Below are 12,555 nucleotides of genomic sequence, written 5' to 3'. Positions count from 1 at the left end.
AAGCCATAGATCAAACCAAGCTATGAGAGGTTCATTTAAAAAAAAATAGAAAAAAATGTTTAAATTTTTATTTCATATGATTTTTTATGTATATAATTGTTTATATATACAATTATACATATTCATGGGCCTGATAACCCAACGGCTCGGCCTGAATCTTAGCATCCAAATTCGTATGGAAACAAGACTCGTTAGGAATGTTTGTGTGCAACATATTGAATGCCAAGGATGAGGTAGCACTGAGGAGGATTCCATCCTTTCCAATAGAGTATTATAATATTAGTTTAGTGTGTTGTGGTTTATAGAGGGCTTAATTTAATGGGATTAATGATGAAGATCGCAGAAATTCCTGGAATTTTTGTGGTTTGCCTATAATAGCCCAAATTAAGGAGATTCATGGGGAAAAGGCTGCCAAAAATTAATGGAGATTAATGGATTTTTGACCAAATTCGAAATTCAAATAGGACTCCGATATGAAAATTTAAATAGCGTATTGTAGCCATGTAGGTGGAATTAATGGCATACATGGGCGGGGGACGCTTGGCAAGTCCAAACGTCTCTGGCTCCACTTTATTTCATAAAAGACCGATTGGTTGTGGGATAATTATCTAGATTAAAAAAATGAAAAAAAATAAAAAATTAGAAAATTCGAATGAGAGGTTCCTGAAAGGAGAGCTATGGTGATATAGCAGGACCAGTTTTAATATATATATATATAAGATGAGAACAAAGATTAAGTCCTTGAGAGTGAAATTGCGAAGAAAGCCTTCCAAGCACCAACTTATACCATTTTTTATTCGATGGAAGATAAGAAGAGACACAGAAAGTTGAGAAAGTCACTTGAAAACTTTGGCAAAATTCATTAACAATTTTCCCTTGATTCTTTTGTTTCTCTCTTATTTTCTATTAAACCAAACAAAGCCTTATTTTCACTAATGTAAACATCATGTTGTTAAGCATATCGTAAGACAATTATCATTCATAGGTGTTTGATACCATGGACCTTTATTTTTATAAAAGCTCCACGTCAGTAACAAGTAAGCATAGTAGGGAATATTTATTAAAAATATGCATACTTTGAATACCTTGCTTTATTTGAAAGCTGTCATTTGATGTTTCTTGCAATCATACCACCGTTTCTTTCCTTATTTTTGTTTATATGGTGCCTAACGGCACTTACTTGGCTTGAATAAATGATAATGAATATACACAAACCTATCGATATTACTATTACGGTTTTGCAAAGTGCCATCTAGCTGGTTGGTAAGCTCTATTACTGATTATAGTAAAGACTTAAGATCAAATCCCGTCTGCACCTAGATTAAAGAGTTATGGGTTGAGGGATGGGCTAACACCCCCTCCCCCGTTCGAATGGTTAATCGACTGGTTCAGCGGTTTGTTAATAAAATCAATGATTTTGGAGGAAAACAGAACCGATCAGGTGACCGATTTTCAGTTTTTCCGGTCTGACCAGTTTTGAAAACAGTGAAACCAATCATAGCACCCCCAACTATTTCTAAATACATGAGCTCCACAACTGTTCAATCTCTCGTTTAATTGGTGTTTGGAATCAATATTGGGGTTTTTTTTTTCGAAAAATATGCCACCTTATTAACACCACGTCTGAAATCTATTTTTCAGATGTTTGGTGTTTAATTATACGCTTTTGTGAAAAACATTTTCTTAGACCATGCTTTGAAAATTTGGAAAGATGCATTTATTTGATTTCATGGGCGTTTATAAATAGAATATTTATTGCTTTAAATGTTTATTCGAATAATTCTACTTTAAACATTTATTGCTTTTGTTGTTTGGTTTAATGTTTCTTACTTTCTACCTTAGATTAACACCACATAAAAAACACCGTGAGAACAAGAATTTGACATTTCCCCAAATGTCTCATGTACATAAATCCAAACATTTATGCTTTTTAATGTTTATTTGATAAATGTTAAACCACGCACAATAAACACCAACACCTATGTAACGCTTATATGACAGCATTTTTTCAATTAACTCACACAGTACCAAAAATATCCATGGTCTGAAATCCATTTTTGGTGTTTTATCGTTCCTTTTTTACTGTTGCTCTGACATGACATTGAAAAATGACTATATATGCAGCAGCAACAACAGCAATGGCACCAAATAGAAAAAAAAAAGAAAAATGATTTCTAAAATAACAACATACCAACACAGCACTGTTGTGGAGCTTTATCATTGGTACCCAAACATTGCTTCAACCATTTTAACAGCAGTGTCCAATATTCTCAGGCACACTACACTTTTCTTTGGACACTCTTTTCAACATAGGCCATATTTGAATTTGAATTCAACTAAAGAAATAGTGATTCGAATTTTAAATCAACTCCTGCCCAATCTTCTTTTTCTTTTCTATGGGCATAGTATATAACAAAACATGTAAATGTTAGATTATTGGACTCACTCGGCCCACCAAACTAAATAATGAAAGCAGGTTGACTGAGGCTTTGAGCTGAGCATTGAAGCCCAACAGTGGACAGCCCCCAACTAGTGGTTCAACTGGCCAAAAATCTGCATGTACAAAAACTTACAATCACTAGTAGTTAAGCACATGCGTGTGAGAATATTTTCTTCATATTAATTACTTGAATTTTAGATATATCATAGTTAATATAGAAATTAAAAATGAACAAAAGTAACAATATAATTAAAAATAAACTTAAATATTTATTATTCAATTATGACATCATGGGTTTCTTTGAAAAGTTTGATCACTGACCCATCATCTAAATAAGAAAATAGCTTTGCTTTTGGATTAGTTTTAAATTAGTGAAAATTATAGTTGGAGCCGACTATACATTTAAAATTAGGCTACAAGTTGGTCTATAAACCAACAAATATCTGACAACTGGCTCTACATTTCAAATTATAAAACCCTTGTCATTTCATCGAAAGTTTATGTGGTTGTTGCCAACATGGGACTCTTAATCCATGTTGGACACAACAAAAAGCTTATATTGAAATTGCCCTTTAATACTGAGTGATTGGAAAATAAAAAAATGGGTTTTAGTCTCTCTCTCTCTCTCTCCCCCCCCCCCTCCCTCCCCTTACACTCTCTCACTCAAAGTCATCTTTATCTACTCAATGCCTACGTGATTTGAAAGTAAATAAATATGGTTTTTGATTTCTATATTTACGTTCTCTATATCAATTTCTCTCATTCTCTCTCTTTCTCTACCTATTGTTCTCAGTCAATCTCTCATATTCTCTTTCTTGGTTGATCTCTCATTTTCTTTTAATTTTATCATTCTCCCTCCGTTTTTCTCCCACTCATTCTCTTGTTTTTTTTTTCTTATATACTTATATGGTATTAATCAAATCATATAAAAAGAACATGAGACCAATTTGGTATGTGCCCAAAATTTTCTCTATCTTTTTTTTGTGATTCTTTGTATTTTCTATTATTAAATATTTTATTATTTGACTATGACATCATTTCATTTCTAGGCAGATTTTGAATTTGGAATTCTATTTTCATCATTAATAAAAATATTTCTTACATTTCATAGTTATTTATTTTAATTCTTTTTATTATTTAATTATGACATTATTTATTAATCCATTTGACCCCAAATGGTCAAATTGCTTGTCCACCACCGAGAGGGAAGAAAATGGTTTTGTTTTCATATTACTTTACAAAATATTTATTTTTATACTATTAAAATTAATATTATAGATTTAATTACAATAATTTAATGATGAAAAAAATATATCTTAAATATAGAATTTAATGAGAGAGTAAGAAAATATTTTATTTCCAATTGGTTTTAAATTTTACCTTCCATTTCCATCATTAATAAAAACATTTCTTATTTATCATACTTATTATTGTGTAATATATATATTAAAAGTGTTTCTAAATTTTTAATTTTTAATTTTTTAATTTTATTATTTAATTGTGACAACATGAATTAACCCATTTGATCCAAATGATTTAATTTTTTACCACCACCAGATGAAAATAAAATTTTTACTAAGTAGACTTTAAAAGCATAAGCTTTTATGTTATTGGAATTATTAATTTATTAAGTATGGATTTAATTAATAGAACTTAAGATGAGAAGAAACAAAAATGACTTAAATACATGATTCAATGAACATGAATGCAAGTTAATCACTTTAAATGTTGGATTTAATGAGAGAGAATTTAATGCATTGGATATCTTTAAATTACCTCTTTTCAACTCATTTAGACTCAATTTAGGAGTGTAAATACAAATATGTACTATACAAATATATACAAAATATAAGATTTTGCACTCTACAAATTTATATTTGTACTCCTTCCAAACTGAGCCTTAATATCAAAAACCAATTACCCTATTTGCCCTTTTTTTTATCAATAGAGGGATAAAATTTTGTCCTCAGAAGATTTCAAAAATATTTTTGAGCCATCCTACTTTTTAAAATAGTATAGATAGATCTGATTTCATAGGGCATCTAATGGATGATAGAAGACATTCTCTCGTAAAGCAAAAGAAGCTTTACAAATAACGTACAAATCAAAATAATTATAAAAAAAAATAACCTACAAATCAAAATGACCATTACTATGATGACCCATTACCTTGATTATACAGTCCCTAAAACAGCCATCAAGTTAAGCTAATCAGTAATCAGGACTCATTAAAACAAGGGTGTTCCCCTTCTGGAAATAATTTAGTAAAACGCTTTGGTTGAAAACGGAATCAAGTATTTATCAGTAGAATCCCCATTAATCAAACGGATGATCTCAATCTCAATTACAATTTATTGACAATGTGGGATCCGTTACAATTTATATCTACTGGAGAGCGAATGGAATAATAAAAGAGAAAAACCAGTATTTTTTAATTAAGATAGAATGAATTGCAGAAAACATTAGAGGTAAGAGTGAGGGAAACAATATGCGGTAAGAATACAGTGGGAGAAATCGTGTAGAGGATTAAAGAAGATACGGATAAGCTTTACTTGCTATTACCTTTCACCTTCCTCTGAGGGCTGCTATTCGATCTGCTAAATCATCATAGTCTGGAAGCTTAGGATGGACATGGGCAGCTGAGCTCGCCCTATCAGGCTGAAAGGAAGCAGCACGAACAGGCCTCCTTGACACCTCAGTTGGAGTTTGTGGTTCTGAAGGGAGTGACAGTGTTCTAGCTAGAGGATGTCTCGCCTCCGAGCTCAAGTGGTCCCCATCTCTGTTTCTATGCCGTCTGCGTTCACTAACATCAGCATGGACCTGATGTGCAGGAGGTTTAAACTCCTTCCTTGGTCTGTCTTGTACGTACTGTTCATAAGGTGGTTGTTTCTCACTAACATCAGCACGAGCCTGATGTGCAGTAGGATCTTTCGACTCCCTCCTTAGTCTGTTGTGTACACACTGTTCATAAGCTGGTTGCTTCTTACTGTAGTGTATCAGCAGCCTATCCATCATCTTTTCCTCCTCATCCTTCTGGTCTTGATCATCGTCAAATAAAGCATGGTGTCTCCGTCTTGCATGATCTCTTCTCCTGCCACTTGAACTTCTCTTGACACCTTCATCAAATTCAAAATTACCATCATTTTCACAACCTGGTGGAGATTTCAAGTGTCTCCTCCTGACTGACCTTGGTTTTGGCTTTCCATCATCAGCTGAATCACTCTCAGGTCCAGCCATTTGTCGCTCATAGTCAACATGGTCTGATTTGTTTTTTGCCATTTGCGGTCTTTGATTATTGCCAAAGTCTCTATTATGGAATGCAGGACCAAGAGATGATCCATCAAAGTCTGAACCTGTAAGATGAGCCTCGGGCTTTGTTCCGTATTTACCATCTTTTGGTTTGATGTAAGGAGGGGGGACAATGTTATTGGAAAAAGGTTTCATACTTTTTGCCTCTTCCTTAGGAACATTTTCTATTGAGTTTGAATGATTCTGTAGATCGTTGTGGCTACTACCTGGAATGGGTTTGTCTTTACCGACTGCTTTCACCTGCTCTCGTGCTGTGTGGGTGGGAGCCACTTCTGGTCTTCTAGGAACCTCCCTGTGATTGTAGTGCTTGTACTCGTCATCAATAAGTTCCTGCCTTGGACAAGATAAAATGTCCTGTTCTCTTTTCATAAGAGTATCCCCTCTGGTGTTGTGCCGTTTGTACCCATCATCAGCAATATCCCCTCTGGTGTTGTGCCGTTTGTAACCATCATCAGTAAATTCCCGTCTATCCCCTCTGGCGTTGTGTCGTTTGTACCCATCATCAGTAAATTCCTGTCTATCCCCTCTGGCGTTGTGCCATTTGTAACTATCATCAGTAAATTCCCGTCTTCCATCAGACAAAAGCTCTTGCTTGTCTCTTTTCATAACAGTATCCCCTATGGTGTTGTGCCGTTTGTACCCATCATCAGTAAATTCCCGCCTTCCATCAGACAAAAGATCTTGTTTTTCTCTTTTGGCAACAGTATGGTCCATGCCTTTCCGTGGCTCATAGGCATCCTTGATGACTTCCCACCTTCCATGGGATAAACCATCTTGATTGTTTCTTTTGGGGATATTATCTTCTCTTCCATTGAATGATTTGTATCCATTAATATTAGATTCCTGTCTTCCATGGGAAGAAAGATCCCGGTCTTCCTTTTTCTGGATAGCATCTCCCCTGCCCTTATGCAGTTTGTACTCATCACCAGTAAGCTCCTTCCTTTCATGAAGCAGATGGTCTGGGTTATCTCTTTTTGGGACAGTGTCTTCCCTATCATTGTGTGATTTGTACCCATCCTTAGTGATTTCCTGCCTTCCTCTAGAGAAGACATTCTGGTTATCTCTTTTTGGGACAGTATCCTCTCTGCCATCACGCATATTGTGTCCATTATCATTGCCATCATTGAAAGATCTATGTTTCTTCAGTTGGTCCTGCAAAATAAATATAAAAAATATTTAGCTAAACCAAGAGGTCAAATGGAAAAAAGATATAGTTGCATGTAAGTGTACATAGAAGGTTCCAATACTACTTTTATTTAAACTTGCATTCAGTCCCCCCCCCCCCCCAACGCGAAAAAAAAAAGAAAAAAAAAAAAAGCAAAAGAGACAAAAGGCAAAAGGGGTAGAAAATCAGAAAGGCTTGCCTGTGCAGATGAAGGGGCATTAGGCATCTTCTGCTCAAACGCTGTGGAGTCCCACTTTATAGAGAACTCTTGTGCGATTTTCCGCATTAACTGGAGCTTCTTATCCATTGTGAGAGGTTTTGGTGCCAATTTCTCAACAAACTACAAAGCCATCTTAAAAGATCAGTTCTAGATAGAGCTTTAAGGTACAAAGATTGTTCTTTTCAGGATAGAGGTATGCATTATCACCTCTTGATTCACAAAAGCTTCTAAGGAACTCCCATATTTCTCTGTAAATATTTGCCTAAGGTCACGCAGTTCTGGCAAATCAGCAAACCTTGCAGCAGCAAACATTAGAGATGGTACAGCTTCCCTGCATTCCTCAGGGCATGCACTGTAAAATAAATTTTATAGAAACATATATCAATGCCATACCTCATAGTGCAATTGAAAACAAAAATAAACCAAAACACAATTAACAAGGAAAAGAGGAACCTGCATAATGTTAGGGCCTTGAAAAATAGGTACATGGAAACCAAGACAAACAAATATGAGAAGTTCAATACCAGTTATTAATATCCCTTTAAGGCCCCAAACACGGAAATATGCTACATCTGCCCACACCATGTTCATCTTGCCACACTTTACGTGACTACATAGTTTTGTAAAGGTACTTATTTCACTTTTTTAAACTGAGTTCTATCTTTTAATCCTGAGCTATTCTTCTCCAAGCATGTTATAGATATATCAACTGAATGTATCTACAAGACAGTGATAATTCAGGAGTTATGAAACCTGAAACCAACTCTAATTGGCTCTAAGATGAAAGAACAATAATTTCAGCAACAAGTTGATGAAAAGGACAACATCCATATGAAAGAAGACATCCCTGTGTTTCCACCATTTTGCACAATCAATTTCCTTTGGGACACAAAGTTACAAACCACAAACTCATAACTGCATCTCCTGATATAAGTTTATCAAGATTAGAAATTCATAGATGAAGGAGATTGAAATGAACTTAGGACTTTTAACCAACCTAAGGGTTTTTTGGTAAGTAAATAACTTAAGGCTTAAAAGCATTGGTATAGTTCCTTCATAAAAGAAAGCATGGGCATAATAAGTAGGAAATTAAAAAACATGCCATATGAAAATAAGACATGTCAGTTAATGATAGAATGGTAACCCAAGCATACCTCTGTTTCTGCATGACTGAAAGCTGTTTCAAGATACACTCGCAAAATTGCTCTACAAAATCATAACAGGAGGAGAGGTATAGCTCAACTAGGAGCCCTTCAGCCTGTTCCACATCCAGCCAAAAAACAAGCTTTTCAGGAATGTATCAAGATATTTGTGGAAGAGAAACTAGGTTGGAGAACCTTGGTGAATAAAGATGAAAATGCATTATTTTTTTAATTGCATTAGGAATTGCATTAGAAATGGAAATTATTATTTTTTTAATCGCCAAGCAGTTTTGTACAGTGTGTTATAAAATACTTTTATATTCTTAATTTTTTGAGGTTATAATTATAAAATAGAAATTATTAAACTAAAATATTTATCGTGTGATTATATACTAATTTCTTTTAATTATTTTCGTGTTTGTCAGGGTTTAATCAACACAAGCATTGCTAAATGTTGTATTGAACCCTCAAAGACTTCAAAACCTAAACCAATCATTATTTTCCTATAACAAAAATAGGGTTTCAGCCCCTATATTTTTTGAATTTTCTTTTCTTTCTTTTTTATTTCTTCTCATGAATATGTTGGAAATTGGAATATATTGATTTTCTATACTTTAACATGAAGTTTGCTTTTCTTATGAAAACTATGGATAATTAATAAGGAAAGATGGTTATGGAACCTAGGGAACTACCCTAGGATATATGTTTTTTACTTACAAAAGAAAAAAAAAAAATCCATCACCTAGGCAACTAGGCGACAAGGCGCCCCCCTATCGCCTAGCATTGCCTTGGAGCCTTGAAAACTATTTTGTACAACCCACACTCAAGTGAAGCATATACTGTTTGAGCTCTTTGGCATTTTGGATTATCTTTCTTCTCTAACATTCCTCAAAAGGTTGCATGAGGTTTCTCTAGAGAAGTATTAGTCATATAGGTTTACAGTCATTAGAACTGTTCATGGGCTGGGCCAGGCCGAGACGGTCTTTGCCTCTTTTATCAACAGAAAATGTGCAGGCCCGAGCCCGGCCCGACCATCGGGCCTAGATCTTGAGCCCGAGCCTAGCCCTTATATAAAGCCTGAAGCCCGACTTGTACACAAAATGACAAAATGTCTTATTTTCAGTGTACTTTTATAAACTAATATTATATTAATTTAGTAATAATTTAATAAATTAATAAACCAATTTGTATTTCTTAATAGTAAATTAATATTTATTAATAATTTAAGAAACAAATATATATTATATATTATTTATTATATATAAGATAAATGCCTTTTTATTATATGTAATAGTATCCGGCCGGGCTTATTTGAGAAAGCCCGGTCCTGGCCCGAAAAATGATTGGGTATGAAATTGACCATAGGAAAATGACCGGATACATGCAAATTGACCATAAGAAAAAAAAAATAAAAAAAAGAAATTAATGAACTTTCACCAAGTTACTGTATCAGCACCTCATGCAACCTTCCCTAATGTGCATGTAACGCATGGAAAAGGGTTTTTGCTACCCAAATACATGTATCCAGTACATAGAAATGCATGTTTAAGAAATCAAGATCTAACGTTGCATTGATTTTCCGGGACAAGCACAAAATTTACCTTACAGCTGCTAATATAAGACCATGGTGCATACAGAGCACAGGCATAAAAGGATCGTTGGAGCAGCAGAGAAAATGAAAAGAGACTCAAAGAACATATATTAGACATGAAAAGCCTGTAGAACTCAAGAAAGTCTATAGTTTTTTTAATCAGCAGAAAATATGTAAAAAATCAATAGAAATAGATGGGAAAAAACAACAAAGGCACACTTGAACAGGTCTGCGATACATCAATCTGTATGCGTGGCTGAACGGAAACACAAGCCACCCACCCTATCTGTAAAAAACTCTAGGCTCCAAATTGTGGACTCATAAAGTTTATGTCGTTCACCTCATAAGAAACTTCAGAAAATACCAAATAAAGATGGCTCAGCCTTCAGAAAAAGCTAGACGAAATTTAAATTTGCTTTGATAACAAGGATAAGCAACTTAAAATCGCTCATGAAGATCAAGGAAAAAAATGGAACGGAAAATAGAAAAGAAAAGAATCGTAATCCCTTTACTTGGCCAATTCAATCCATATACTCCAGATTCGCAGAGAAAAAAAAATGAAAAAGCAGAAGAGCTAATAATTTGAAAAAAAAAAGTTTGAGGCATAAAACCATCACAAATTCAGATGATTAGTTTCTTCCTTTTTCCATGAAATTTCACGATTCCATATTCTCTTCTTCCTCAACCTTGATCCTTGTTTAATTTGCATTTATATCATGCAGTCCAAAAAAATGCAAGAAACAACGAAAAACAGTGAAGAGGAAGCGATATAAAATGATCGTTACCCGGCCGTACGCATTGATATCGAGACCACTGGAAAGTAGATCAGCCATATCCTTCTTCAGATACTTCAGCATTGCGTTCCTCTTCCTCCGTATCACATCGATTCGAGCTTTGATATCCTTGATTGACGATTTACTACAACAAGAAACACAAAAATCCAAAAAAAAAATTAGTAAAAACAAAACACACAAGAAAGATCCTTCCTTTCCCCAGTTCCTCCGGTCCAACGGATGAGAAAAAGAGAAGAAGATCTAAAAGCGACGGTCAGAGTCGATGTTCTGAGTTCTGACTAACCATTTCCCTGAAAACCCTCGTCCCAGAAATCCGTCCAACATCTTTGCTCCGACCTTCTATTTCCGACGCAGGTGCACCAGGCTGAATAAATGTTCAATCACCAGTCGATTTAAGAGCTGAGATGCAAACTTAAACGCAAATCAAGTAATCTCCAGAGTCCATGTTCGCCATTAAAGAAAGAATCTCCAGAACTCAAAAGCAGAGAAATATATGCTATAGAGAGAGAGAGAGAGAGAGAGGAATCAATAAACATTGAAGAGTGTATAAATAAAAGGGAAAGCACTACGCAAGCACAAGGTTCCGTTTGCCACGCTGGACTTCCTATCTCCTCCACTCCCACTACTCACTTCCGCCTCTCGTCAACGTCAGAACTTTCAAACGGCGAATAACTGTAATAGGAGGTGCTATTACGATAATACCCTTAATAATTGACTGTTGAACTCAAATCTCGGGAGGTTTTATCCCTTGAGACCCGGCGACCAGTTTGTGTTGTGATCGTGATCGAGCCGTTCCGTATGCGACTTCAGGTTCAGGTTGACGGTTTGACGATTCTTTAGTTTTGTTAGCTGTTAGCCTGTTACTTGTTCGACGGTTCGATTTCGACCCATTAGCTGGACTACGGTTGTTGATTACAGTTGTCTCTCGCTCTGGAAGTCCGGATTTCAAATTGCTGGGTTGACTCTTCGCCTCTTCCTTCATAGCCGGACTAGCGTAGCGGCCCCTTGTGGGGCGGAGATGAACTCAGCTGTCTGCTTGACGGCTTTTCCAAATTACCCCCGTTCACGATTAACTTGAAATATTCCTTTTGTCTATTGACTATTGACGGTCAGGTGGTTCAGTTCACCCACTCTTGAATGGAAAGTAAAGTGATCACGCACGAATAGCGCTGCAAAGTGCAAACGGATCCGATCGGACTTGGCAAAAGGTATTATCCAATCCGATTCCATAATAAATCCGATCGATCCGCATTTGATAAGAATCAATTAATGATTGAATTTGAATTCAAATATCTTACAGGATATTTGGTTCGAATCTCATTCCATTTGGATTGTAATTAAAAAAAATGATGCTATTATATAATCAATAATATATATATTATTTATATAATATAATTAGTGAGTTTGGCAAGACTTGATAAATAAAAGTCATGTGGACGCGATATCCACGTAGGATGACAAATCAGTAAAGGGAGCCTAATCAGTGTTATGCGGAACTCGACGTAAAGTCACTTCGGCAATAGTTCATTTCGGCGTAATGATACATCGGTTGTTGATCGAGTTCGGGGCCAGGAATCAAAGTGATATGTAATAAATCCCAGTAGCTTCCCAGCAGATTTCAGATATTACGGGATCATACCGCATAACGGCAAGCCTTATCTTCTCCCCGTCTGAATCGGGTGATGATAATGAAGCTCATTGACTAATACATTACTCCCTGACTAAAGCGGGAACTGATCTCACCCATTTAGGCCACAGATCTCGGAAATGTTGCAGGAAACCCACAATAACTCGACTATATAAAGGCGTCAACCCCTCCATGGTCAAGGTACGTGCGATTACTTGCATCCAAGCTCTCTAGCACTCAGATTCTAGCCTGCAATCACAACATAGT

At 35.5% G+C, this 12,555-nt stretch overlaps 1 protein-coding gene across 2 annotated transcripts; it reads right to left on the bottom strand.

Moving 5' to 3' along the window:
* Window positions 1-2,151: 2,151 nt before the first annotated feature.
* Window positions 2,152-11,722, bottom strand: LOC148869186 (uncharacterized). 2 transcript variants are annotated; one of them, XM_088973575.1, is made up of 7 exons: window positions 10,945-11,722; window positions 10,653-10,785; window positions 8,289-8,392; window positions 7,342-7,486; window positions 7,114-7,254; window positions 5,003-6,901; window positions 2,152-2,553 (listed from the first exon to the last, which is right to left on the bottom strand). In XM_088973575.1, exons 1-6 carry the CDS (start codon window positions 10,983-10,985, stop codon window positions 5,006-5,008), a joined length of 2,460 nt encoding a protein of 819 aa, XP_088829701.1. In that variant the 5' UTR covers window positions 10,986-11,722; the 3' UTR covers window positions 2,152-2,553; window positions 5,003-5,005. The 2 variants fall into 2 exon arrangements, with proteins under 2 accessions (XP_088829701.1, XP_088829700.1); XM_088973574.1 differs by lacking the exon at window positions 2,152-2,553 and having other exon boundaries at window positions 4,770-6,901.
* Between the last annotated feature and the right edge of the window lie 833 nt (window positions 11,723-12,555).

This window comes from Nelumbo lutea, chromosome 2, assembly GCF_056320005.1.
Source record: "Nelumbo lutea isolate HS-2025 chromosome 2, American lotus-T2T, whole genome shotgun sequence".
Classification (NCBI taxonomy): Eukaryota; Viridiplantae; Streptophyta; class Magnoliopsida; order Proteales; family Nelumbonaceae; genus Nelumbo; species Nelumbo lutea.
The sequence above is the reverse complement of the archived record's forward strand: the minus strand, read 5'-3'. Positions and strand labels throughout refer to the sequence as shown.

What these genes read in the sequence shown, in the direction of transcription:
- LOC148869186 (XM_088973575.1), bottom strand. Translation starts at nt 10,985, where the DNA reads ATGTTGGACGGATTTCTGGGACGAGGGTTTTCAGGGAAATG. An exon ending in TCAGTCATGCAGAAACAGAG is followed by an intron (nt 7,487 to 8,288) that starts GTATGCTTGGGT and finishes TTTATTTTACAG; the next exon opens with TGCATGCCCTGAGGAATGCA. An exon ending in ATGCCCCTTCATCTGCACAG is followed by an intron (nt 6,902 to 7,113) that starts GCAAGCCTTTCT and finishes TTTATTTTGCAG; the next exon opens with GACCAACTGAAGAAACATAG.